This window comes from Lonchura striata, chromosome 21, assembly GCF_050655825.1.
Source record: "Lonchura striata isolate lonStrDom1 chromosome 21, ASM5065582v1, whole genome shotgun sequence".
In the NCBI taxonomy this organism is placed as follows: Eukaryota; Metazoa; Chordata; class Aves; order Passeriformes; family Estrildidae; genus Lonchura; species Lonchura striata.
In genome coordinates, this window is record NC_140723.1 from 828751 (window position 1) to 853950 (window position 25200).

Sequence of the window (25200 nt, forward strand, 5' to 3'; positions counted from 1 at the left end):
CCACTGCCAGGACCTTGGCCCAAGAAAATCCATATCCGTGTGCTCGTGCCTCATCCCCACAAAGCTAACCTGCCAGCCTGTTTCTGAGCAACAAAAATAACACGAATTAATTCACTAATGACACCCTGGGTTGATCTGGACCTCCCCGTGCTCAGCCCACCCCTCCTGCCAGCAGCACCTCCCCGTGAGCAGCCTCCACCCTTCCGTGGATGCTTTTCCAGGCAGCCCTGGGGCCGGCCTGGCTCCTCTCCAGCCCACACAGCGCTGGGGAAACGCTGCTGAGAGCTGCAGGAGGCTCCTCCATCCCTGCATTCCTCCCAGGTCTGCTCAGGAGCTGGGATTTATGGGCTGGGTTAGCCAAAGTACACGCTCTGGGAGAGAGGCTCCCAGGGCTGCCGGCCCCTCCACGCTGCAAAGGTGCTGCTGGACAGGAGGAAAACCAGACAGGATCTCCAAGGCTCTAAACGGGGGGGGGACTCTGGACTCAGAACATCCACACACACGCCACAGAGCCGACAGTGCAGCCTGCTCTGCCTCCACCCCGACACAAAAGCCAAGAGAAGTGTAAATACCTGAGCCTTTCACTGCTCATCCCGTGACATCCAAAGGCTTTGCATCCCCACAGCCCCCTCCTGTCCCCTCCATCCCTGTCAGGAACGCATGCAGCTTTAATTTCATTTCCCTCTGAAGTTCTTGATTGCAGAGGGAATGGCTCGTGGCACAGAGCAAGATAAATGAGCTAGAATTTCCTGGGGGTGGGGGGATATCAGCTTTCCAGCACTCCTAGCAGTGGGAGAGGCAAGCTGAGGCTCCTTTCCTTAACAAAGAAAAAACTTCTCTTTCTGTTCCATCTCAGAGCCTTTCTCCTCCCTCATTACCCGGGGATGCTGCACAAGGCAAACTTCAACACCTCAATTTGCACTTTGTTGTGCCTACAAAGAGGTGAGAGCAGCATCTCCAGCACAGGTCTGGGACCATTCCAGCCTGGATGTGGATGCAGATCAGCACAGGCACAGATCCCCCCCTGCCCACAGCCACCCCAGAGTGGGGCAGGAGCATCGCCAGCACCTGCACAACTCCCAGAGGCCACGGCCACACCTTGCCCAGGTAAATCAGCTCTGCCGCCCTCTGCCATGGAATGACACCATCCCAAAAGTTGGCAAAGCCCTCTAAAACCACCGAGCCCAGCCATTACCGTGCACTGCCGTGCTCACCACCAAAGCACGTCCCCAGTGCCACATCCACTCGCTTTTTGGGCACTTCCAGGGGCTTTTTGGGCACTTCCAGGGGCTTTTTGGGCACTTCCAGGGCCGGCGGCTCCCCGGCTGCCCATCCCAGCCGCTCCCCCTTCCCACCCGCCCGTGCCACCCCTCCCGGCCGGTGCCGAGCCCGCCCCGGTACCTGTCGGGGAAGTGGCTGTCGCGGTGCTGGGGGAGGCCCTGCTTCCTGCGCTGGCTGGACGAGTTGCTGGCCGAGGGGATGTGCGCTTCCATCGCGCCCGGGGTCCGCGCCGCCGCCGCCGCCGCCTCCTGCCGCGCCCGGAGCAGATCTGGGGACAGCAGGGCAGCGCTGAGGAGCTGCTGGAGCTGCCCGGCCCCGACACACGGACACGCTCACGGACACACGGACACAGCCCCGGCGGCTCCGCCGTCCGCCCTTCCCCGGGGCCACCGCGCCGCTCGGGCGGCTCCGGAGCCCGGCGGCAGCGGCGGCCCCGGCGCTGCCCCGGCCGAGCCGCGGTCCGCCCCCGGCGGCCCGGAGCGTGGCGGCGGAGGGAATTGTGCAAGCGCGGCAGGGGGGTGGATTTGCGGGTTAATTGCCTTCCTGCCGCAGGGAGGGAGGGCGGCGAGGAGCGGAAAAAAGGGAGGGAAGGATGCGAGGAGGGATGGAGGGGAGCGGGAGCAGAGGAAGGCATTCCCCCAACTCCCTCTCCCGGCCGGTCCCGAGCGGAGCCGCGCTGGCACCGGCCCCGCTGCCGCCGGGTCCCCTCCGGGGCTCTGCAGGGCTGAACCGGCCCGGCACAGGGAAGGGCTGGGCCCCGGAGCCGCTGAGGATGGGGTACAGAAGGGGAACCCCCGCCCTGGCACAGCCCGGAGACAGCTGCAGGTGAGGAGGAAACGCAGCCCTGGCACCGCGGCAGGACCTGTCACCTGTGCCACCCTGCCTGTGACACCTGTGACACCCTGCCTGTGTCACCCTGCCTGTGACACCTCTGTCACCCTGCCTGCGATACCCGTGACACCCTGCCTGTGTCACCTGTGCCACCCTGCCTGTGACACCTGTGACACCTGTGCCACCCTGCCTGTGACACCTGTGCCACCCTGCCTGTGACACCTGTGACACCTGTGCCACCCTGCCTGTGACACCTGTGCCACCCTGCCTGTGTCACCCTGCCTGTGACACCTCTGTCACCCTGCCTGCGATACCCGTGACACCCTGCCTGGGTCACCTGTGCCACCCTGCCTGTGACACCTGTGCCACCCTGCCTGTGACACCTGTGCCACCCTGCCTGTGACACCTGTGCCAAATGTGCCACTCTGCCTGTGTCACCTGTGCCACCCTGCCTGTGACACCTCTGTCACCCTGCCTGTGACACCTCTGTCACCCTGCCTGTGACACCCGTGACACCCTGCCTATGACACCCGTGACACCCTGCCTGTGTCACCTGTGCCACCCTACCTATGACACCCGTGACACCCTGCCTGTGACACCCGTGACACCCTGCCTGTGACACCCGTGACACCCTGCCTATGACACCTGTGCCACCCTGCCTGTGACACCCGTGACACCCTGCCTGTGACACCTGTGCCACCCTGCCTGCGCCACCTGCACAGCCCCTCCAGGGCCCAGGGCAGCCACACGGTGCCCTGGGAAGGACAGAGCGGGCAGGGCCAGCACCACAGCAGCCCCAGGAGGGGCAGGTGCTGCAGGTACAGCCCCTGTGGCCAGCCCCGGCCTCAGGGAGCCACGAGGGACAGGGACACCTGAGCCAGGCGAGTCCTGTGTGGAATCCCCCTGCACACAGCTCCCAGCCCACCCCAGGGCCTCTGCTGCCGTGCACAGGAAACATCCCCGCAGAGGAAACCTCCCTGCCACCGTGGGCCTGCCAGAGGAAACCAAAACACGGCTGGGGACAGGAGCAGAGGCAGATTCAGCCCCGAGCACAGCCTGGGCAGGCTCTGCTGGGACACGGACCCTGCAGAGCCCCACACCCACCCCTCCCACAGCTGCTTTGGAAAGCCACGTTGCTGCAGGAGCATTGCACAACCCTGGCAATGCCACATTTTCCATCTCCGTGTCTTTTCCCTCGGTTCTGGGAATCCCAGCCATCCCCAGTGGCACCAGCCTGAGCTCCATCAGCCGCAGCAGCCAACATTTTGGTGATGCTCAGGGCTGGAGCCCCGTGCTGGGGTGAGAATGTTCCCCCAGCTGCTGCTTCTGCTGGCAGGAGGGGGGGACAGCAGTGCCCAAATCCTGCCCCTGTCCCCACGCCCCCAGCCCAGGGGACAAGCACCGAAACGACAATTCCGAACTGCACAAGTCCGCAAGAAAACAACCAAACACCGCCAGATCACAGGAAAAAAACCCGGAGAATTCACCGAGCCAGGGAGACCGTGCAACCTTGCAATGTTTATAAATTAATTATCTGAAAAACCCAGGTCACTCCTGATTGCCACGGCGGCTGTAATTTAGAAGGCTGGCGTGCAGCCAGCTCCAGGAGCCGCATCGATCCCGAGTGACCGCAGCAGCCCCCGCTCACACCCCCTCTCCTCTCCCTTCCCCCAGGATCTGTTATTTACAATCCCGCACTCTGACAGTTGGGAAATCAGATTGATTGACAGTGGGACGCTGGCGGATGGAGGTTCCAGGCACGGAGACAGACTGAATTCAGAATGTGGGATGAATGCCACTGGGAGAACGGGGGCGGGAGGGCGGGGGGGGGCTGAAAAGCAATTAAAAAAAAAAGATTTCTAAATTATTAACATTTTTTAAATTATTAATGTTATTGGTGCCTCCATGTGAGCCCGCAGATAAACTGCGCTTTGTACTGGCACTAATAATTTATAGCCCAACCGGAGCCCTGCGGTGTGGAGACAACCCAAAAATACACCAAGTTTTGTCTTGTCAGTGTTCCCCGAGTGAGCCTGGCTGTGCAGGCTCCTTCTCCCCCCCTGCCCACCCCAAAACCCCAGCGAGACCCCCCAACAAATGCTGATGAGGGCATTCAATCACCACCATAAAAGCACGCCAGGCTCTCAAGGTAACGAGCTCCTCTCATGAATTTGGGGGCAGGGGGGGATCCAGCTGTCTCCCAGCTCACAGCGGTGGCACGGACACGTCCCTGTGGCCAGCAGCCACCCAGGGCTGGCGTCTGTCACACCTCTGCTCACACCCCACGCTCTGTCACCCCCTGTCCCTCCCTCTCTGCGTGCCCCACGTGCCATCCCAGCCCCGTGGCACACACGGCTGCCCGGGCAGGAGCTGAGCCTGCAGCCCCAGCCCGAGCTGTGCCACCTCCCCACGGGGCCGGGGCAGGTTTGTGCCCAGCCTTTGCTGATAAGCAAATCCTTCCTGCACAGCGATGCCTCCCTGCCCCCAGAGAAGCCAGTCAAATCAAACAGAGTGGAAAAGAAGACAGCCTCTTCATTAACCTAACAAGGAGCCCTGGGGATTCACACTCCGGAGCAGAATCCTCCTGCAGCTCCTGCTGAGGCTTTGCTGCCACCGAGCCAGGCAGGGACGTGCCAGCCCTGCCCACCTGGGCAGGGAGCAGCACGGGACAGGTCCTGGCACGGCTCTGCCCTTCACAGAGCTCCAGACCCCTGAACAGATCAAATCAGTGAGACTTTGTGGCCTCTGCCCATCCCCAGCTCTGCTGATGCAGCCGAGTTATCTCCTCCCCTGTGGGACAGGGCACGGCTTTGCTGGGGCAAACTGGGCCAGTGCAGCAGGCTCTGCTCACCCGAGGGCAGGTGAGGAGCACACACCTGTGCAGGGATGCTGCACCTGTGCAGGGATGCTCCACACCTGTGCAGGGATGCTCCACACCTGTGCAGGGATGCTCTCTCTACCTGTGCAGGGATGCTGCACCTGTGCAGGGATGCTCCACACCTGTGCAGGGATGCTCTCTCTACCTGTGCAGGGATGCTGCACCTGTGCAGGGATGCTCCACACCTGTGCAGGGATGCTCTCTCTACCTGTGCAGGGATGTTGCACCTGTGCAGGGATGCTGTCTCTACCTGGGCAGGGATGCTCCACACCTGTGCAGGGATGCTCTCTCTACCTGTGCAGGGATGCTCCCCACCTGTGCAGGGATGCTCTCTCTACCTGTGCAGGGATGCTCTACCTGTGCAGGGATGCTCCACACCTGTGCAGGGATGCTCTCTCTACCTGTGCAGGGATGCTGTCTCTACCTGTGCAGGGATGCTGTCTCTACCTGTGCAGGGATGCTCCCCACCTGTGCAGGGATGCTGCACCTGTGCAGGGATGCTCCACACCTGTGCAGGGATGCTCCACACCTGTGCAGGGATGCTCCCCACCTGTGCAGGGATGCTGCACCTGTGCAGGGATGCTCCCCACCTGTGCAGGGATGCTGCACCTGTGCAGGGATGCTGTCTCTACCTGTGCAGGGATGCTGCACCTGTGCAGGGATGCTGTCTCTACCTGTGCAGGGATGCTCCCCACCTGTGCAGGGATGCTCCCCACCTGTGCAGGGATGCTCCCCACCTGTGCAGGGATGCTGTCTCTACCTGTGCAGGGATGCTCCACACCTGTGCAGGGACGCTCGTGATCCTGCAACCGCCTGGTGCCCCTCTAGGCACAGCCCAGGCCATGGGTGCAGCCAGCTCTGCCCAAAATCCTGGGAAAAGCTTCCTCAGTCCCTGTGGGACTCATCCCGGACTCCAGACCCTGCTCCAGCCCCAGGAGAGGCAGCAACACCATCTCACCATTCCCAGCCCCAAATGCCAGGGAGGCTGGCACTCCAACATCTCAACCTCTGCTCCACACCACAACCCGAATCTCTTACTCAGAGATTTCCAGAATTCAGGTGGACACAAACTCCTGGAGCAAGAGAAGGACCCCGCTCACCTCCCCTGCTGACCTCTCCAGCCAGGAAAAGCACATCCCCATGGGTGGCTACACAAGGAGCCACGGGCAGACTCCTCCACAAAGATGGAGAAAGGCTCTGCAGGACCCCCCCAGCACCACCAGGGCAAGACAAACAGCCAGGACTGCAGCCCACCCACCCCCAGTGCACACAGGGCTCGGGGACATCCCCCGGGCCCATCCCAAAGGAGTCCAGGGCTTGGGGACATCTCCCAAATGAGACCAGGGCTCAGGGAATCTCCCAAACCCATCCCAAACAAGTCCAAGGCTCAGGAGCATCTCCCAGCCTCATCCCAAATGAGTCCAGGGCTCAGGAACATCTCCCAGATCTATCCCAAAGGAACTCAGGGCTCAGGAGCATCTCCCAAAGAATTGCAGGGCTCAGGAACATCTCTCAGACCCATCCCAAAGGAACTCACGGTTTAGGGAACAGCTCCCAGATCTATCCCAAAGGTATCCAGGGCCCAGGGAACATCTCCCAGACCCATCCCAAAGGAGCCCAGGGCTCAGGAACATCTCCCAGACCCCTCCCAAATGAGTCCAGGGCCCAGGGAACATCTCCCAGACCCCTCCCAAAGGAGACCAGGGCTCAGGAACATCTCCCAGGCTCCTCCCAAAGGAACGCAGGGCTCAGGAGCATCTCCCAGGCCCCTCCCAAATGAGTCCAGGACTCAGGAACATTCCCCAGGCCCATCCCAAAGGAGTCCAAGGCTCAGGAACATCTCCCAGACCCATCCCAAAGGTATCCAGGGCCCAGGGAACATCTCCCAGACCCCTTCTAAAGGAGTCCAAGGCTCAGGAACATCTCCCAGACCCCTCCCAAAGGAGTCCAAGGCTCAGGAACATCTCCCAGGCCCCTCCCAAAGGATCCCAAGGCTCAGGAACATCTCCCAGACCCCTCCCAAAGGAGCCCAAGGCTCAGGAACATCTCCCAGACCCCTCCCAAAGGAGACCAGGGCTCAGGAACATCTCCCAGACCCCTCCCAAAGGAGTCCAAGGCCCAGCCCGTCCCCACAGCAGCCCCACCTCCGTGGCTGGGCACTGCCATGCTGTTGGCCAGCTGGTAGAGGCGCTGCTGCTGCTGCTGCTGCTCCTCGAAGGCGCCGTGCTCGTTGAGGGCCGACATCATGCGCCGGTAGTGCTCCTCAGGGGTCATGGGCGCCACCTCCTCCAGCAGCGGCGTCTGCGACGTCTCTGCGGCGCGGACACAGAGCCAGAGTTCAACAGCAGAGAAATCCATCCCACCGAGCTGAAACGTGCCACCTTCAGCTTCTAAATACGCCGTTTAATCTAGTAACTGCGAGCCTAACGAAACTACCCCAGCTAAAGAAAGAAAATGCAGATTTCCACACTAAAAAATAAAAGATAAGAAAGACTCCTCAAACCTTAAAAGCCTTAAAACAAACAAGACAAAATGACCCAAGAGTTCTTTCTGTACTTTCTAATAAAAACTAAGTACAAGTGTAACTAGCTGTAAGTATAAGAGAAAATCACCAAAATTAATATGCATTAACCTATTATAAAATTCTATGCATCTAAAAATTAATATAAAAAGACCAAAAGTTCTCAGAAGTATGCATGTCCATCAAAGAGCAATGAGTCCCGACATGCATCCACAGCGCTACAAATAAACATACCCATTCCCTACAAATCTTTATTAAAATTATAGAATTTAGTTTTTCATCCGCATTTCAACGCGCCCCGTTGCCATAAAGCAGCTGTGTGGGTATTCCAGCTCAGCCAGAGGGAAAGGAGAAAGATTCCTGCCAGGCCAAGCCTGGGAAGAGGTCCCAGGGATGTAAACTATCTACTATCTCTCTTCACATTGTTTACAGATGTTCTAGCACCGTGTGCTACTCATGCTGCACCAACGGTGTGAAATGGCTTTACTTTAAGAGCAATGAAATTAATCTTCACGATGTTATCTATAAAAGAGCGATGAATTTTGAATGAACGTTCACTCTTTGCCTTCTGAACTTGGGGTCTCGTTATTCCCTGCCTCAACAGCCACACGTGGGCCTCAGGAACAGAAAAGCTGGGAGAAGGTTTTTATGGAAGGGTTCAGGTGGGATGTATAGGGAGAAGGTTTTTATGGAAGGGTTCAGGTTGGATGTATAGGGAGAAGGTTTTTATGGAAGGGTTCAGGTGGGATGTATAGGGAGAAGGTTTTTATGGAAGGGTTCAGGTGGGATGTTAGGGAGAAGGTTTTTATGGAAGGGTTCAGGTTGGATGTATAGGGAGAAGTTTTTTATGGAAGGGTTCAGGTGGGATGTATAGGGAGAAGGTTTTTATGGAAGGGTTCAGGTGGGATGTATAGGGAGAAGGTTTTTATGGAAGGGTTCAGGTGGGATGTATAGGGAGAAGGTTTTTATGGAAGGGTTCAGGTTGGATGTTAGGGAGAAGGTTTTTATGGAAGGGTTCAGGTTGGATGTTAGGGAGAAGGTTTTTATGGAAGGGTTCAGGTGGGATGTTAGGGAGAAGGTTTTTATGGAAGGGTTCAGGTGGGATGTATAGGGAGAAGGTTTTTATGGAAGAGTTTTGATGAAGTTCTGGGATGGCTGCCCGGGGAGGTGGTGCAGTCCCCATCCCTGGGTGTGTCTAACAAAGCCTGGATGTGGCACTGGGTGCCAGGGTTGGACCCGATGGGCTTGGAGGTCTCTCCCAGCCCAGAAATTCTGGGATTCTCCTAAACTGAACTGGTCAGCAATGAGTGAAACCCAGCTCGCTGCTTGCTAAGGGCTCTCGAGTCTGTCTCTAAGTTCTTCTCTCTAGATATGCTCACATATTTTCTCCACTGGTTTTAATGGGACAGAATTCTTGGTTTTGCAGGCATAGACAGTCTTGTAGAGACTGTTTTCCTCTACAAGAAGTCTGTTAAATGTTTGTCATTCATAATTCTTCCTGATAAGATCTAATAAAGCCTGTTGGTAATTCAGAATTCAGCACAGAAGGCCTGACAGTGGTGACACAGCCCAGGGACAGAGCTGCCACCCACCCCAGGGACCCCCAAACCCAAACATCTCATCATCATCATCTCATCATCATCATCATCCCAATAATAATAAAATATAACAATAATAAAACATAAAAATAAGTAACAGTGAATAATGAGTAATGATAATAACAATAATAATGATAGTAATTATAGTGATTGTAACAACAACAACAATAATGATGATGATGATAATAATAATAATGATAGAGTCTGAGCTGCACAACATTCCAACACCAAGGGCTGCATCCCAGGCTCCCGAGTGCCAAAGGGAAACGATCCCAGCTCAGCCCAGCCCTCCAGCAGGGCACCCTGCTGCCCCTGCAGCCTCAGCTCGTGCCCCAGGCAGGGGCACACATCTGCACCCTGCTGCCCCCGGGCAGATCCCAGCTCCGGGGGCTGCTCCTGGCCCCGCTGGGATGGGGACGGGGTTCCCACGCTGCCCGGGGTCCCCCAGCCCCAAAAACCAGACCCCAGGCCGGGGCTGCTCTGGGAACAGCCGTGCTCTGCCTGCTCCCTCAGTGCCACCCCAAACCTGCAGGACAGCCCTGGAAGCAGCAGGGGAGGGAGGAGAGGGCAGAATTCCTTTCCAGGTCTCCTTCCCACCAGGGAGGATTCCCTCCTCCTCCTCCTGCTGCTGCTGCCACCTCTCCCAGGGGTGCAGAAGCTTCAGTTCCCTCCCGATGCTCTTACTCAAAGGTCTCACGAGCAAAGCCACAGACCTGATTTAGAAAAACACCGATTTTTTTTTTTTCCCCCCTACAGCTGTGTCATTAAAGCAAAAAAAGGGAGGGGGGAGGGGATTTAATAACACTTAATTACCATAAACTCTATCGGATCAGCCGCAGAGCAGATTTCAGGTGCAAGGAGGGGAGGGAGAATGGGGGTGGCGAGGGGAGGCTAAGAGGAAGGAGGAATCCAGGGAAAGGCTGGATTTCCATGCTTAAAACTTGGAAGATTTCACATGACTCAGCCAGCAGTAATTCCAGCTTTGCTGGAGCTTTGCTGTCTGCTTTTGTCATTACCAGGGGTAATGCTGGAGACTGATCTCGCCAAATCTCCCGCAGCCGCCAGGTGTGAAATGGACTCTGGCACGGCCCTGGGGGGCAGAGCCGAGCCCGGGGCATCTGCTGGGCCCTCTGCAGGGCCAGCACATGCCCCTGAGCAGCCCAGCCCAGCCTGTGCCAGGGCACTCGGGTTCCCAGAGCCTTGGCACCTCGCTGTGCACGGCCTCTCCAGGACATCTCCTCAGCCTCATCCTCCCCGGCAGCCCCGACACGACAGGAGCACCCAGCCTGTCCATCCAGCCCTGCAACAAGCCAAGGCTCCCTTTATCCAGCCCCAAGCCGAGCTCGAGGACCTGCAGCAAAGCCATCTCACCCCAGAGCCCAGGCCAGGCTTGGCCAGCAGCTCCAGGGGCTTTTCTTGCCTGTGCCCACCCTTGTTCAGCAGCCTGGCTTTGGGGCAGTGATGCTGTCAGCAAGAACGGGGCCTAAACCTCATTTCTTCCCCTGGGCTACCAGAACAGCTGCCAGAGGCACCAGCAGATGGATGTGCCCCCAAAGCAGAGGGACAGACGGACAGAGGCTGGATCTGAAGTGCTCAGCTGCAGCTCAGCTCTGGTTCTGGGCCCCTCCGTTAACCAGAGATCTTCTTTGGGTTTAAATGGTCCCCAAGAGCACAGAGGGGGATGGCAGCAGCAGCAGCAGCCTGTGAGCTCATCCTCACCCCAGGGAACGAGCCCCAGAGCGTTCCCGACGTGTGACTTGCAGCTCTCCATCCAGCCTGCTGCCCACCCTCCTCGAGCCCCCTGCCAGACATTCCTCAGCTGCTCCGAAGGGAACCGGGACGCTCGTCCCATTCCCCCCATCCTCCAGGCTGGAGGTGCTGGGGAGGAGCCCTGAGGAGCTGGGGAAGGATCTCCAGCCACGCAGGAGGAGGTTCCATGGGAACCTGGCCCCCCGTGTGCCCTGCCAGCACAGCCCTGGCTCCCACAGAACGTTCTGCTCCGTCTGACAGCGTTCCCCAGACAGGGCTGGCTCCCTTTTGATCTCCAGAGCGAGCTCGGGGAGGGGGCAGGGCAGGGAAGGCTGCTTCCCTCTGCGAGGCTTTCCAGCCCTGCAGGTGTTTTTTCGCTCAGCAGTGATTTCCTTGGCTGCCTCTGCTCCCCGGGCCCCGCCAGGAGCGGCCACGGCAGCGCGAGCGGAGCCGGGTCACCGCTCCTCTTCCAAGGCTCCTCTTCCAAGGCTCCTCTTCCAAGGCTCCTCTTCCATAGGCTCAGCTTCCATAGGCTCAGCTTCCACAGGCTCCTCTTCCACAGGCTCTTCTTCCAGAGGCTCCTCTTCCCGAGGCTCCTCTTCCCGAGGCTCAGCTTCCCGAGGCTCAGCTTCCACAGGCTCCTCTTCCAAGGCTCCTCTTCCATAGGCTCAGCTTCCAAGGCTCCTCTTCCAAGGTTCCTCTTCCCGAGGCTCAGCTTCCCGAGGCTCAGCTTCCACAGGCTCCTCTTCCACAGGCTCCTCTTCCACAGGCTCCTCTTCCAAGGTTCCTCTTCCACAGGCTCCTCTTCCCGAGGCTCAGCTTCCACAGGCTCCTCTTCCAAGGCTCCTCTTCCTGAGGCTCAGCTTCCACAGGCTCAGCTTCCACAGGCTCCTCTTCCAAGGCTCCTCTTCCATAGGCTCAGCTTCCACAGGCTGCTCTTCCTGAGGCTCAGCTTCCACAGGCTCCTCTTCCACAGGCTCCTCTTCCACGGGCTCAGCTTCCACAGGCTCCTCTTCCAAGGTTCCTCTTACACAGGCTCCTCTTCCAGAGTCAGCCCAGCTGTGCTTGAGCCAGAGCTGCTCCCAGGGCCAGTGTGGGATGGAGAGGGGCAGATCCTGCTGGGATCTGGGATGGAGAGGGGCAGATCCTGCCTGGAGCCCATCACCACCCCAGGGATGCAGGAGGTGCAGGAGCAGCACCAGGCTGCAGGAAAAGGGGTCCCAGGAGATGCTGCAGCCCTGGCTCCTCCAGCAGGACACGTGGGGCTGATGGGATCCTGCATTCCAGCCGGCCCTTGCTTCCCTTCCCACTCCCAAAAGGCACTGCCAGGGGTTAGGACACAAACCCTGGGGGTAGCCACTCCTGTCACCCCCTTTTCACACCAGGAAACAGCCCCAAAGCACAGAAACCTCAGCTCCTCACCATTCCAATGGAATGGCAGCATCAGCACAGCCAGGGCTAAAATTCCTGCACAGCTCTGGAGGGAGCAGGGACTGCCCCAGCCTGAATTTCCATTCTGTCTCACCTCAGAGTGGAAGTAAAAAATAAAACTTGGCTTTATTCAGGGCTTCCTGGGAACCCCTCTGTTAAAAAGCTGGGAGAGTCCCTGAAACTCCAGGAGCCGAGGAGCAGGATTCAGATCCTGAGTGCTTCCTGCAAAGCCAAGGGCTCCTCAGCCCACAAAAAACAAGGTGGGAAGGCCAAAGGAGAGGAACAGAATGAGATCGCTTGACCCCTGCCAGAAACATCCACCTGTGCCAGCTCAGGCACTTTTTTAGGACGAATCCAAAGGCAATCCCTTGGTTTCATGTGCTTGGTTAAAGTTCAGCCCATTCCCAGCCAGGCCCCACAGGTTCTGATCCCTGGACTCAGTTCTCACCACAAAAACTTGGAAACACGAGGGGCACAACCTCAGCAGGGACAGAAAAATAGAAAATGTGTCCCCGGGGCCTCACATGTGATGGAACAAATCTGTTTATGAGCCTGTGGAAGCATCACCTGGAACTCACCTGCCACCAGAAACATTTCAGGCATAACACAAATAGAGCAGATGGGGGGTAAAAAATCAAGCAAAGCATAAAGAGGAGCAGTTTAAAGGGTTCCCAGTAAAATCTGAGGCATTCCTGCTGTTATGAAGGAGTTAATGGGCAGGAGAGGGTTACATAAAAGAGAGGATTTAGTATTTGCTATGGAGTGACACCAGCACTGGCATCCTCTCAGAGAATTCTGCCTTCAGAGCATCACTTGGGCACAAGGAGGGAAGAAGCAGGAACATTCTGTGAGATCAGGACGCAGGACAGGGCCCCACGGTGGATCCCATCAAGCAGAATATGAAGCATGTGGGTTTAGGAAGGCTCCAGGACCAACTGCTGCAAGAAGTGCCCCGAGATTCCCTGGATGGGTGGCTGGGAATGCAGCCCTGGCACAGGCTCAGCTGGACTGCAAGGGTCCAGCCTCACACACCTCTGGGTGCTCCGTGGCCAGAGTGCAGCCTAGGCACAGGGAGGGAGGTGGGTGCTACTGACAGCTAATTAGTCTGATATTAACAACAAAGCCTTTAAGTAAACGGCCTGCAAAACCTCATTTACTCAACCTGGAGACAAACTCATTAACTGCAGGCTCCATTACCCAGCCCACTTTGCCAGTCGTAAAGAAAGTTTAAAAATCCTGTTTATAGGAAAGAACTGGAAGGCAAATCAAGAGATAAAAAAAAACAACAACAACAAAAAACCAACAAACCAAACCCTAAATAGAGAAACCTTCTGCAGATTCCATCGCTATAGGAACGGTGCCATAAATGCATAAGAGAAAACTCAGCAGCCCCATTCTCCCTGACAGGCTCCTTTTTTCCCTTTAAAGGAGCAGATGCCAGCACGATAAGCCCGTGTGTACCTTTCACATTAAACATGTCATCAAGACATTCTGCCTGAAAAAGCAGGAACACCCCTAAATCCACCTGGAAGGCTGCAGCCTGTTTTTTTTTCCATCATCAAGCAATTACAGTAATTAAGAGGCAATCCCTCTGCCGCCCTGCAAGGCTCCCCCCAGGAGATAAAGGAAAAGCAGAGCCCTGCGCCTCCTCCTGCACCCCCAGTGCCAGACACAGCTCCCAGCCCACAGCCCTCCCTCCTTAATTTCAATTAAGTTCCACTCAGGGGAAAGGAGAAGAAAGGGGAAGGGGATGGGGGAGGAGAGCAGCACTTACCCTTTGGGGACTCACTTCGGGCTTTCTTGCTCTCTAAAGGACACTCACTGCTGCTGTTGGGAGAACATACTCTTCTCTTGCCTAAAATTTCATCTGGGAGAGAGATGAGAGAGCCGAGTGTCAGAGGAGGCTGCACTTTCCTCTTTGCAGGAGCGACCAGAGAGACTTTGGTATTTTGCTGCTCTCTCTCACACACACAGACACACACACACTCTGATATTGCAAGCAGAGAGAGGAAAAAATGAAAGTAAGAAAAATCATCATCTTGAGAGCCTTGATCTGCTTTCCTAATCACGCAGCCCAAAAGCACATAATGACTGTTCATACACTGATCAATGCAACGTTTTCCAGCCATAAATTCTGAATCCAGTTGATTTCCTTACTGAGTTTCATCATTTGCTCTGGTGCCTTTTGTCCCCCCGGTGTTTCCACTCCTTTCATGCCCTGATGCAAAGCAACTGGGGGAGAGGAAGGGGAGGAAAAAAACAACACAGGGAAAAAAAAAAAAAAAAAAAAAGGCACAACAGATCTCTGAATCTTCCTAGCACAGTATCTCTGTCTCTCCCTCTCTGTCTCTCTCTCTCTCAGTCTCTCCCCCTCCCTCCCCCCTCCTCCTTCAAAACCTCAAGGTCCTCAGCAATCTTCCCCCTCTGGATTGCACGGAAACACTCAAGCCTTTTGCATTACTGCAGCCCTCCGAAGCAACACCAAATCTCTAATACACAATTACAGCGTCCCCGAGCAGATTTCCAATCAATATCCTCCCCTAATAACGCCGGGGAAACTGAAAGCATGATGGTGCATATGGGCAGGAAGGAAGAGCCTGTTTGTCACTGCAAGCATCAAATTCTCATCTATCAAGGGCTTGTTAAAGATGCAGCATCTTTAAAGAAACAAAAAAAAAACCAAAAAAAACCCCCCAGAAATCTCACAAACAAGCAGCACATTTGAGTGAGAATGGACTGGATCTGCCCGTGAGCCCAACCACGGCTGCAGCCTGCCCGGAACGTGGGGGTTAAGGAGGGTTACAAACCCCCTCGCTCCTATTTAGAACAACAACAACCACATTCTGCCCGTTGCAGGGGACATTTCCAGGCAGCAGCTGTCCCCTGCGCTCAGCATCACTCGGGATGCAGCTGAGCAGCCCAGGTCGCTGCCGTGGCAGGGATTTCTGGGGGATCAGAGCACGGGGCTGAGCACAGCAGGTGCCTCTGCCCAAGCAGCTCCAAGTGGCATTTCAAGGCTTTAAAGAGCACCGAGGCTGCCTGCAAACTCAGCTTGCCACGACCCTGTCACCAAATCCTGGGCAGAGTGGCGCTGGGGGACGGTGCAGAGGCTTGTGAGCCTGCAGGACCCAAAGGCAGGGAAGGAGAGAAGCTCCAAGGGACCTGGTGAGGACCAGGGAAGGACAGAAGCACCGAGGGACCTGGGGAGAGCCAGGGAAGGAGAGAAGCACCGAGGGACCTGGGGAGAACCAGGGAAGGACAGAAGCACCGAGGGACCTGGGGAGAGCCAGGGAAGGAGAGAAGCTCCGAGGGACCTGGGGAGAACCAGGGAAGGACAGAAGCTCTGAGGGACCTGGGGAGGGCCAGGGAAGGACAGAAGCACTGCTGACAGCGCTGGAGCTCCCTCAGCACTTCACATCCCAGCTGCTGGCTCAGCCTGTCCACACCGTCGGAATTTTCCCACTCCTCCTGCCTCAGTTTACCCCTCACATAACTCCTCCACAGCCACAGCTCCCCGAGCTCGGGGGTGCCTGGCCGGGAGCACACCCAGAGCCCCCAGCTCGCTCCCTCTCACTGCTTTTCCTGGGAGCCTTGACTGCAAACCCCCAGTGCTGGAGGCCAGGATCCATGCCCTGCTCCTCCTCGGGATGCTCCCGGGCAGGATTTGTGCCTCTGGAGCAGCTCGAGCCCCGCTGGCCCCTCGCAGCCCGGCTGGAGCAGAGGAGGCTCCATGGAAAAGGCTGTGGCAGAAGCACGGGCTCCATGTGACAGCGCTTGGAATGCCAGCAGCCAAGATTCCCTGCTTTCACAGCTCTGCCAAGGCACCTCGTCCCCCCATCCCTGTTCCCTCCCGCTGCTCCTTCCCACCCCCGGGCCCATCTGCCAGCAGACACTGCTCCGGGGCCTGCTATTCCCAGATTCCACAGATATTCACAGCTATCCCTGCTATTCCCAGATATTCACAGCCATTCCCTGATATTCCCTGCTATTCCCAGATTCCACAGATATTCACAGCTATCCCTGCTATTCCCAGATATTCACAGCCATTCCCTGATATTCCCTGCTATTCCCAGATTCCACAGATATTCACAGCTATCCCTGCCATTCCCAGATATTCACAGCCATTCCCTGATATTCCCTGCTATTCCCAGATTCCACAGATATTCACAGCTATCCCTGCCATTCCCAGATATTCACAGCCATTCCCTGATATTCCCTGCTATTCCCAGATTCCACAGATATTCACAGCTATCCCTGCCATTCCCAGATATTCACAGCCATTCCCTGATATTCCCTGCTATTCCCAGATTCCACAGATATTCACAGCTATCCCTGCCATTCCCAGATATTCACAGCCATTCCCTGATATTCCATGCTATTCCCAGATTCCACAGATATTCACAGCCATTCCAAGATATTCCCAGCCATCCCCACACCATTCCCAGCCATCCCCACACCATTCCCTGCCATTCCCAGCAGCCCCACCTCCCTCCCAGCTGGCTGCAGCAGGGCAGGCAGGACCAGGATCCCAGGATCTCAGAATTTCCTCTGGCCCAGGAGTGTGGGGACTAAGTCAGCGAGAGACACAGCGAGCAAGGAAAAGGGAATAAAGACCAGCACAAAGACCATCAGAGGCACTGAGCCAGGAGCAGAGCACAGCACTGAGCTCCCATTTGCTGAGTCCCAGCTCAGCATTTTGGGAAGTCAAACCCCACCTTCGCTTCGGAGCTGCAGAGGCAGGTCCCAGTTGCTTTAATGACTCAATTAACAGGCAGCTCCCAGGGTACCACCTCCAGCACCCATCCTCTCCTCCTCAGCCCCCTGCCCAGCCCCTCCACGGGACCCTGCACCCACCCAGCACCCACCCAGCCCCTCTGTGCCCCGACACCCAGAGCCAGGGCACCGCGACGGCAGCGGCCCCCGGCCATCTCCCCCGGCTGCAGCAGCAGCAAAACCCAACATGTTTTGCAAATGAGCTGGCAGAGCAGCTCTGGTGTCTCTCCAGCCTCCCAGAGACAGGCTGTGCATTCAGTGCCGTGCTGCTCATCGACCACAAAGCCCCAAGACGGATTTGGCTCAGCCCCTGCACCTGCAGAAGGAACATCCACCTGGGAGGACGGGGAGGGACGGCTGGGGTTCTGTTCCCCAAATCCCTGCTTCTGCCTCCTCTCCCCCGCCTCCTGACAAAGCACTGCAGCTGCAAGGAAGCCAAATCAGGGCAGTTGTTAATATTACAGCTGAAAATGAAAGACATTATCAGTGGAACCGTAGATTAGGGAGCCAGGCCAGGCAATAACCCCAGCCCCAGGCAAACGGAGCCCCCAGTGCCAGCAGTGCAGCACAGCCCTGAGCCCTGAGCCAGCCTCCCACACAGGAACCCAGACCCACAGCACAGCCCAGGCTCCTGCCGGCCTGCCAAGGCAGCACAGCCAGCAACCAGAGCGAGGATTTGGAGACCAAAGTCAAACACTTCCCCCAGAGCTGCAGAAATCAGAGCGGACCTTTTATTTCCTCCCCTCTTTCCTGGGAGGTGCAGCACTCACTCACCTGCTGCAGTCCTGCAGCGGGGCATGCAGGCAGGGCTGGCAGCAGCTGCAGCAGGGCAGCCCTCTGTCCCTCTGTCCCTGCTGGGTCAGCCAGGCTCTGCAGCAGCAGGAGAAAGGAGCGGGCACAGCCCGGGCCAGCCGGTGTGGCAGCCAGCCTGGGGGTATTCTGTCTCCTGGCCTGCTCTAATCCTCAGCCTCCCCGCACTCAGCAGAGCTGCCTGGCTTAAGAGTCATCCCCACCAACACATCTAAGAGCCCCAAGCCTCCTGATCAGCTTTCAGCAGAGGGCTTGGGAGCCTAAGTCTGGGGAGATTAGAAAACCTATCCCCAGGCTTCCCCCAAGACACAGGGGCTTTATCCCACTCTCCACGGGGAATCTGCCCAAGGACACTCAAGGGGGGACACCTGGAGAAGGGAAATCAGTGGGGCTTTTGCTGAAGGGGCTACAAAGGGTCTCAGTTTCGGCCCAGGGACTGCACCAAACTCCTCTGCACTGTGCTCCTGCTCCAGCACAATGGGAAGCATCGAGACCTATCCCACGCTCCCCATCACAGCACTGGGGCTGCTCTGAAAGCTTCTTGGACCACGAAGTCCTGAGTAAACACAGAATGGAGCCAACTTCCACGGGAAACCACCCAGGCTGGGCCAGCCAGCATCCAACGAGACCAGAGCCCCTCTCCCATCTCCCTTCTCATTATTTTAAGAGAAGGAAAAACATCCTCCCTGGCTCTTAACTCCAGCCCTGAAGAGGACAATCCCCACTGGCCTGTCTGGGATGCCCTGGCAGCCTCTCCCCGTGCTCCTCTGGCAGGGACAGCTCCCAGGAGCTGCTCTGCTCAGCCCAGCCCAGAGCTCCATCCCAGCCACTCCTGCTGTCCCTGTGTCCAGCACAGCTCTGGGGACACCCTGGGGACTCCCTGTCCCAGCCACGGGCATTTGTGAGGAGCTGCCCCAGCTCAGCAGCCCCGGAGCTGCTCCCAACAAAAGCTGGCAGAGGGAGAGGGGGATCTGTCCATCCATTCTGGCCAGCAGGAATCCAGGGAACAAAGGCAGGGGAAGCACAAGGTCATGGGAAGAACGGGCCGTGGTTTAACTGGGGGCAACAAGAATGGGACAGAAAAACGACTGGGGAAGCTGGGGGCAGGGAAGCAGTCAGCTTCTGGGGTTTGGGGTCCTGGAACAAAACCAGAGCAGGGCAGCTCCCGGGGCAGGGAATACTGCTGGGTCTGCACAGGGAATCCAAGCCAGCTACAAATAAAGGCAGCAGTCCCCTGCCAGCAGGTTGGTTAATGGTGCTGGGACACGGCAGGAGCAGCCCCAGCCTCAGTTATGGGTTATCTCCTCGTGGAGACCTTTGTCTCCCTGGGGATGCCACTGAGATCCAGCAGGAGCAGCCTGGCAGCAGGGCAGGAGGGCACTGCTGGCCCAGGACTGCCCCAGCACAGCCAGGCTCTCTGGGAACCCTCCCTCAGCACATCCCTCCAGCTCCCTGCCCCAGAGACTCCAGGACACAGCGAGGAAAGCAGGGAATTCAGGGGAGGGAGGGATGGGACACGGGCACGGCTCTCTGCAAAGCAAGGAGGAGGCACTGCCGGGTGCCCCAGGGGGCTTCTCCTCCTGGCTCCCTTTTGGAGGCCTTTGGCTCACCTGGCTGTGCACAGGAGGGCTGCAGGGAGGACCAGCACTTGGCCTCAGTGCAGGTCCAGCAGCACCCCAAAGGCTGGCCCGGGCTCCCCGAGCCTCCCCAAGCGCCAGCTCAGCACAGCTCACAGGAAGGAGGGGGCTGAGCAGGATTCCCAGGGGATACCACACCAAGCAGCCTGCCCTGGGCACGGGAAGCAGCCTGGACCCCCTTCCTCAGCTCCACGGGACCATCTGCCTCTCCTCCCACCATCCCCAGGATCCTGCCACCTCCCACCCCCTCACTGCATCTCCCCAGCCGCAGCAAAGCACCTGAAGGGGATGTCCAACGTTTCAGGTGCCGAGGAGCAGAACGGAGGGAGGTGCAGGTGCTGCTGGAGCCATCCTGCTGCCTGCCTGGAACGAAGCTGTTTATCAGGGAAGGTGCTCCAACATCCTCCTGGCTCCCAGGTTCTTATAAAATTCATTTTTACAGCGTGCACCAAAGCCACAGAAAGGTGGTAAATATTCATAGTATGAAAAACGCTCATGGAAAGGGTATACTGCACTTAAGAGAGAGATCTGAATTAATTTTATATGCTGCAGAGAGGCTTTTTAGCAATCACAAACTTGCGAATCTCAACTTTCTTTTAGAAAAGATTTAAAGAACGCAGCTGGGAGAGTGGGCTGCAAGTCCAGGCCTTTTGGAGGCTCATCTTCCTGCCTGGAAAGGAGCAGGTACCACAGCAGAGGGGAAGTCTGATAAATCAGACCTGGCCACAGACAGATGATGAATTCCCCAGGGCCAGGCTGGGCAGGGCTTGGAGCAGCCTGGGGCAGAGCAAGGGCTTCCTGCCATGGCAGGGGAGGCACCGGGTGGGATTGAATTCCCCTCCAGCACTCTGGGCTTCTGTGAGCACAAACCTCTGGGGCAGAGCTCCTCTGGCCCCATGGCCCCGGGGATGTCCCCTGTCACCAGGGAGGCAGGACAGCGTTCCTGTGCCCCTGCAGGCTCAGGGGTGAGTGCTGGGGTGGCCTCAGGAGCCAGCAGAGCTGCTCCAGCTCCTGGCTGCTCCTTCCAGAGCGTTTCCTCAGCACAGGCAAGGCCGGGGCCGGCGATCCCCAGAGCTGCTGGTGGTGCTGGACCCCCTTAGCACCATTTAAATGTCCAATTGCACTCATTCAGCCCCTGAAAAAAACGCTGCTCCTCCAGCCCGTGACAGCTTTGACAGCCAGACTCCTTAATTCCTTTTTCTTATTCCCTTAATCTGTCATCTTTATCAGGCTGGGGAAGTGCCAGGCAGCAAGCAGGAGCCCCGGCCCCGATCAATCTCCACATTACAGCTGACAGAATGGTGCTAATAACTTATTGATCTCATGTTTGCCAAGCCCCAGTGGGGCTGAAAGGCTCCCATTGATTGGCTTGAGGGAAGGAGCCTCTCAGCTGAGAGCAGAGCGGAAAACCTTCAAATTGTCTTCTTCCCCAGGAGCTGGGAGAGGGAGGGAGCTGGGGAAGGGAGGGCAGGGACCAGGACAAGGAACCCAGGAGGAGGAGGGATGGAAAGGAAGAAGGATGTGTCTGTGTGTGTGTGTGAGATGGAGATTAAGAATGGAAAAGGAAGTGGGGGGAAAAAGGGTCTGAGAAGAAAGACATGCGAGGAGGAGGGAGAAAAGCATGGAAGGGGAAAGAAGCAAAGGCAAGAAAAGGAATTGGGAACAAAAAGACTGTGCAGAGCTGAAAAATGAATGAAACGGGCAGCTGAGCCTCTTCTTGCTCACAGCAAATCATTAATGAAATCCTTCCTGTGCCCATCCTTAAATAGCTCTTCCCACGTCTGCTCGTGCCTGGCACAAAGCGCTGCTCGCTCCCTGGGCACTGTGGAACCACGAGCTCTACCTGGGCACAGGGCAGCAGCAGGACAGTGCCCACAGTGACAGGTGCACAATCTAACCCTGGCAGATCCCCACCCAGCTCCTTCATCTGCTCTGTAGAGGCCAAGCACCACCAGGAGTCAGCAGAGACGCTGAGCCCTGCCCAGGCTGGCCTCGATGGTCTCAGAGGTCTTTTCCAACCTTTGCTGAGCTCCAGCAAGGGGGCCCTGAACTGCCTCAGCTCCTTCTCCAGCAGTGGCCAAGCCAGGAATAAAACCTGAGCACTCACACCGGCAAAATCCCTGCACTGACCTGTGCTGCCACAGCCAAAGGAAACAGCTCTGCGTTGGCTTTTCCCACTTTCCCCTCGCTTCCCAAGACCTCTGCCTGTGTTACCAAAGGCTGTGGTTGCATCCCGCTCCTGCAAGGCCTCAGGAGCTGGAAAAACAACCTGAAACAGAGCCCAGAGAGGGGACAGTGCTCCAGCTCCAAGGCCAGGGGACGCAGAGCAGGGACACAGCCTCGACCCTCACGTTGCCAAGGTAAACAATTGTCCTGCACGGGAAAACACGTCAACAACAGGGCCTGGCCTCCCAGCTCCTGGATGCCCATTTGGTGCTGATTTTCTGCTCAATTTAAGGCAGCAGTCCAATAAAGGCTGCTGCTTTTTTCCCCCGTTGTTTGGCTTAGTTAAATGAAAACATGTCTGCAGCCCAGCTCATTATCCCGCGCCCCCAGAGCAGCCTGTGCTGGGATGCTGTCTCTAACCATTAGCAGCAACATCCCTGATCCCAGCTCCTTTTCAGACCAACATTAACTCCTCCTTAGCACATGAAAGCTCTGGGTCTCAGTGCAAAGGCAAACGAGGTCACTGCAAGGCTCCATGGCCAGGGCAGGGACACAGAACCCAGCGCTGGGTCTGTGCAGCCACACTGGAAGTCACAAAACCCCAAATTCTGGCATTTCCATCTTTTCACAGCTCCCAAATCCCTCCTTCTGCCTTGCTTAGTCAACAGGGCACCACGTGGGAAGATGGGGCAAGAGGGTGAGCGCAGAACAAATCCTCTCACAGAGCCAGCTCAGCTCCGTGATGTTTGGGAGACACGTGGGTGAATTCTGCTCCTGCAGGGCTGCGAAAGCACCAGGAACACACAGCCCCCAAAAAGCAGCTGCCACACTGTCCCCAGCCCCCAAAAATCAGGGCTCCTGATGGGCACGCGGGTGTCACACTGTCCCCAGCCCCCAAAAATCAGGGCTCCTGAGGAACACACAGGTGTCACACTGTCCCCAGCACATGGCATTCCCACAGGAATCGCTGCAGGTGAAGATGCAGCTGCACCAGTCATCCCTGCTCCTGCTGGGCAAGGCTCTCAGGGTTTGTCATTCCCACCACACTGACCAAAAAAACCCCTGAAAAGCCTCTCTGGGAGCTCTGCCCCACGGGAAAGCTGCCCTGCTGCTGCTCCCCACAGCACAGCCAGGGCAGCCTCAGCCCCAGATGTTTGATGCAGAACCACAGGGAGTTTCTCCCTGCTTGGGGCAGGACCTGGGGCTCTGTGCCCACTCTGTGCCCTCTGAGACCATCTCCAGCCACCACACCAAGTCCCTGAGGGGCAGAAGGAAGAGAGGGAAGAGCTACCCACCTTCCTCTAGCAGGAGGGAGCCCGAATCCTCCACTTCTATCCATGCAATTAGTCCTACTGCAACTGGAAACCCATGAAATGTGGCACTGCAGAACAGAGGGTGTTTGAGGAGAGAAAGAGAAGTTAACAGGATTTTTTTGCAGGACAGGAATGAATTAGAGCCTCGGGACCAGGACTCTGGTGCAAAAAGCTGGTTCAGGCCCTAGAGCGGCGTGCAAAGCACACCAGCACGGGGGAGGCACTCTCCGAGACCCTCTGAGGAAGCACAGAGCCCATTCTACACCCTTTTGCTCTCCTCCTTCCCTTCCACATCCTTTTCCTCTCCTCCTTCCCTTCCAGCCCAGCTGCAGCTCCATTAGCACCAAGGAGAGCACTCCCCACTGCAGCACCAGCCGGGCAGGAGGGGCAGCAGGGAAGCCTCCGAGGGTCAGCCCAGGGGAGAGCAGCCGTGGTTTGCAGAGAAGCTGCTCTGGGGGCTTTGGGAACCACCCGAGCTGCTTTTCCAGGGGCTCTCCCTGCCCCTGTGCAGGCTGGCAGTGCCAAGGGCTGCCTCACCCCTCCTCCTGCCCAGCCTCACCCCCAGCCCCAGGCAGCTCCGGCCTGAGCCCTTTCCCACCTTGCTGAAGTCAGAAAAGCCCCAGAAGCACACACAATTCTTTTCCATCCGTTTCAGCCCCTTTCTGCATTTCAAAGACCATTCAAGACCCAGTGATATTGCTGATTTCCCAGCCCATGCTGTTTGGAACTACAGCACTGCCTCTAATCCTGATTGTAACAACAAGTGAAGGAATTCCCTTGCAGAATTAATCACAAACCAGCCAGCCCTGCCAGCTTCAGCCTTTTTGCTGCCCCCACGGGCTGGCAACAAGCGGATCTCTGCCATTTGTGCCGTCCTTGTTCCCAGTGCTCTGCTGAGGCTCGGGCAGGGAGGAGCAGGCACAGCTGAGCCCTGCTCCAGCAGCACTCTGAGCTCCGTGGGGAGCACAGGGATCTCCAGAGAGCTCCTCCTGCCCTCCCTGGGGCCAAACCCCACCCAAAAACCAGTGCCAGGACACTTGAGAGCAGATCCCAGCAGCCTGGGAGAGCCCCTGCAGCTGCCAGGCAGGAGTGCTGGAGAACTTTCTGAACCCGATGCATCATTTATTCAGCATTGTTTATCTCCAGCTGCCTTTAGGAGGGGGAGATTCTCATAACCCAAAACACAGAGCTGTTCCACAGGGCAGACAGCCGGGGGCAAAGCTCCTCTCCCCTTCTTGTTGGAACAAAATGGTTTCAACAGCAACCAGTCCTTCTGAGGGAGCCAGCACCACTGCTGAAAATTCTGCAACAATTCCTGATTTCCCAGCTCCCCTCGCAGCAAAAGCAGCCCTGGCAGTGCCCAGCCCCAAAGCCCAGAGTGGACCTGGCCCTGGGCAGAGGTGACCAAGCCCCTGGTCCCCTCAGACACCCCCTCTGCCCATCTGACCCCTCCAAACCCCCCAGACCTGCCGTGCCTGGCACTGCCTTGGTGGCCTCCTGCGCGCCTCAGCCTCTTCTTTTTCACTCCCGAGTATTTCATGATCAGTAAGGTTGGAAAAGACCTCCAGGATCACCCAGCCCAAGCACGAACCCAGCACCGCCAAGCCACGTCCCCAGGTGCCACATCCCCAGGTGACCTCAGCACCTCCAGGGGTGGTGACCCCACCACTGCCCTGGGCAGCCTCTTCCAAAGCTTTTCCCCAGGAAATTGTTCCTAATACTGAACCCAAACCTCCCCTGGCACAACTTGAGGCCATTTCTTACAGTTCCTGATTTAAGAAACAAACCAGAGCACCTCAAAGACCAATTAAGAAACAGGAATCAGAACTCCTACACCTCATCTTTTCTCCTGGTGGGAAGGAGAAGAAGCCTCTGCATTTCTGGAATGCCGCAGGTCTCAGAGCATTCCAGCAATGCTGATCAAGCCCAGCAGTTTCTCTGCAAAGCAAAACAATTCTGAAACCCATTCTGACACGCAGGGTCAGCCGAGACACACAGACTCCAGCAGGGTCATGGGGAAAAATGGATTTATGGCCAGTTTGGCTTTTGGAGCTGTGCAGGGAAAGGGGCTTTGGGAAATTGTTAATGATGAGATTGGAGATTCAGCTGTGAAAGCAAAGTCTGGGAGCTGCCATGGCTGATTTACAGACACCACAAATCCCTCCTGGGCACATCTGGGACTGAAGATGTGATTTAAGTTTTCACCCCCCCA

At 57.1% G+C, this 25200-nt stretch overlaps 1 protein-coding gene across 3 annotated transcripts in view; it reads right to left on the reverse strand.

Annotated features, from left to right (window-relative positions):
• The window catches only part of SAMD11 (sterile alpha motif domain containing 11), a 79298-nt gene that overhangs the window by 14495 nt on the left and 39603 nt on the right, over positions 1–25200 (reverse strand). For all 3 annotated transcript variants that reach the window (XM_085558649.1, XM_085558648.1, XM_021537770.4), the window contains exons 7-9: positions 14064–14156; positions 7135–7302; positions 1402–1549 (exon numbers count right to left, since the gene is read on the reverse strand). In XM_085558649.1, coding sequence (XP_085414775.1) covers positions 1402–1549; positions 7135–7302; positions 14064–14156 — 409 coding nt within the window. The remainder of the gene's footprint in view (positions 1–1401; positions 1550–7134; positions 7303–14063; positions 14157–25200) is intronic.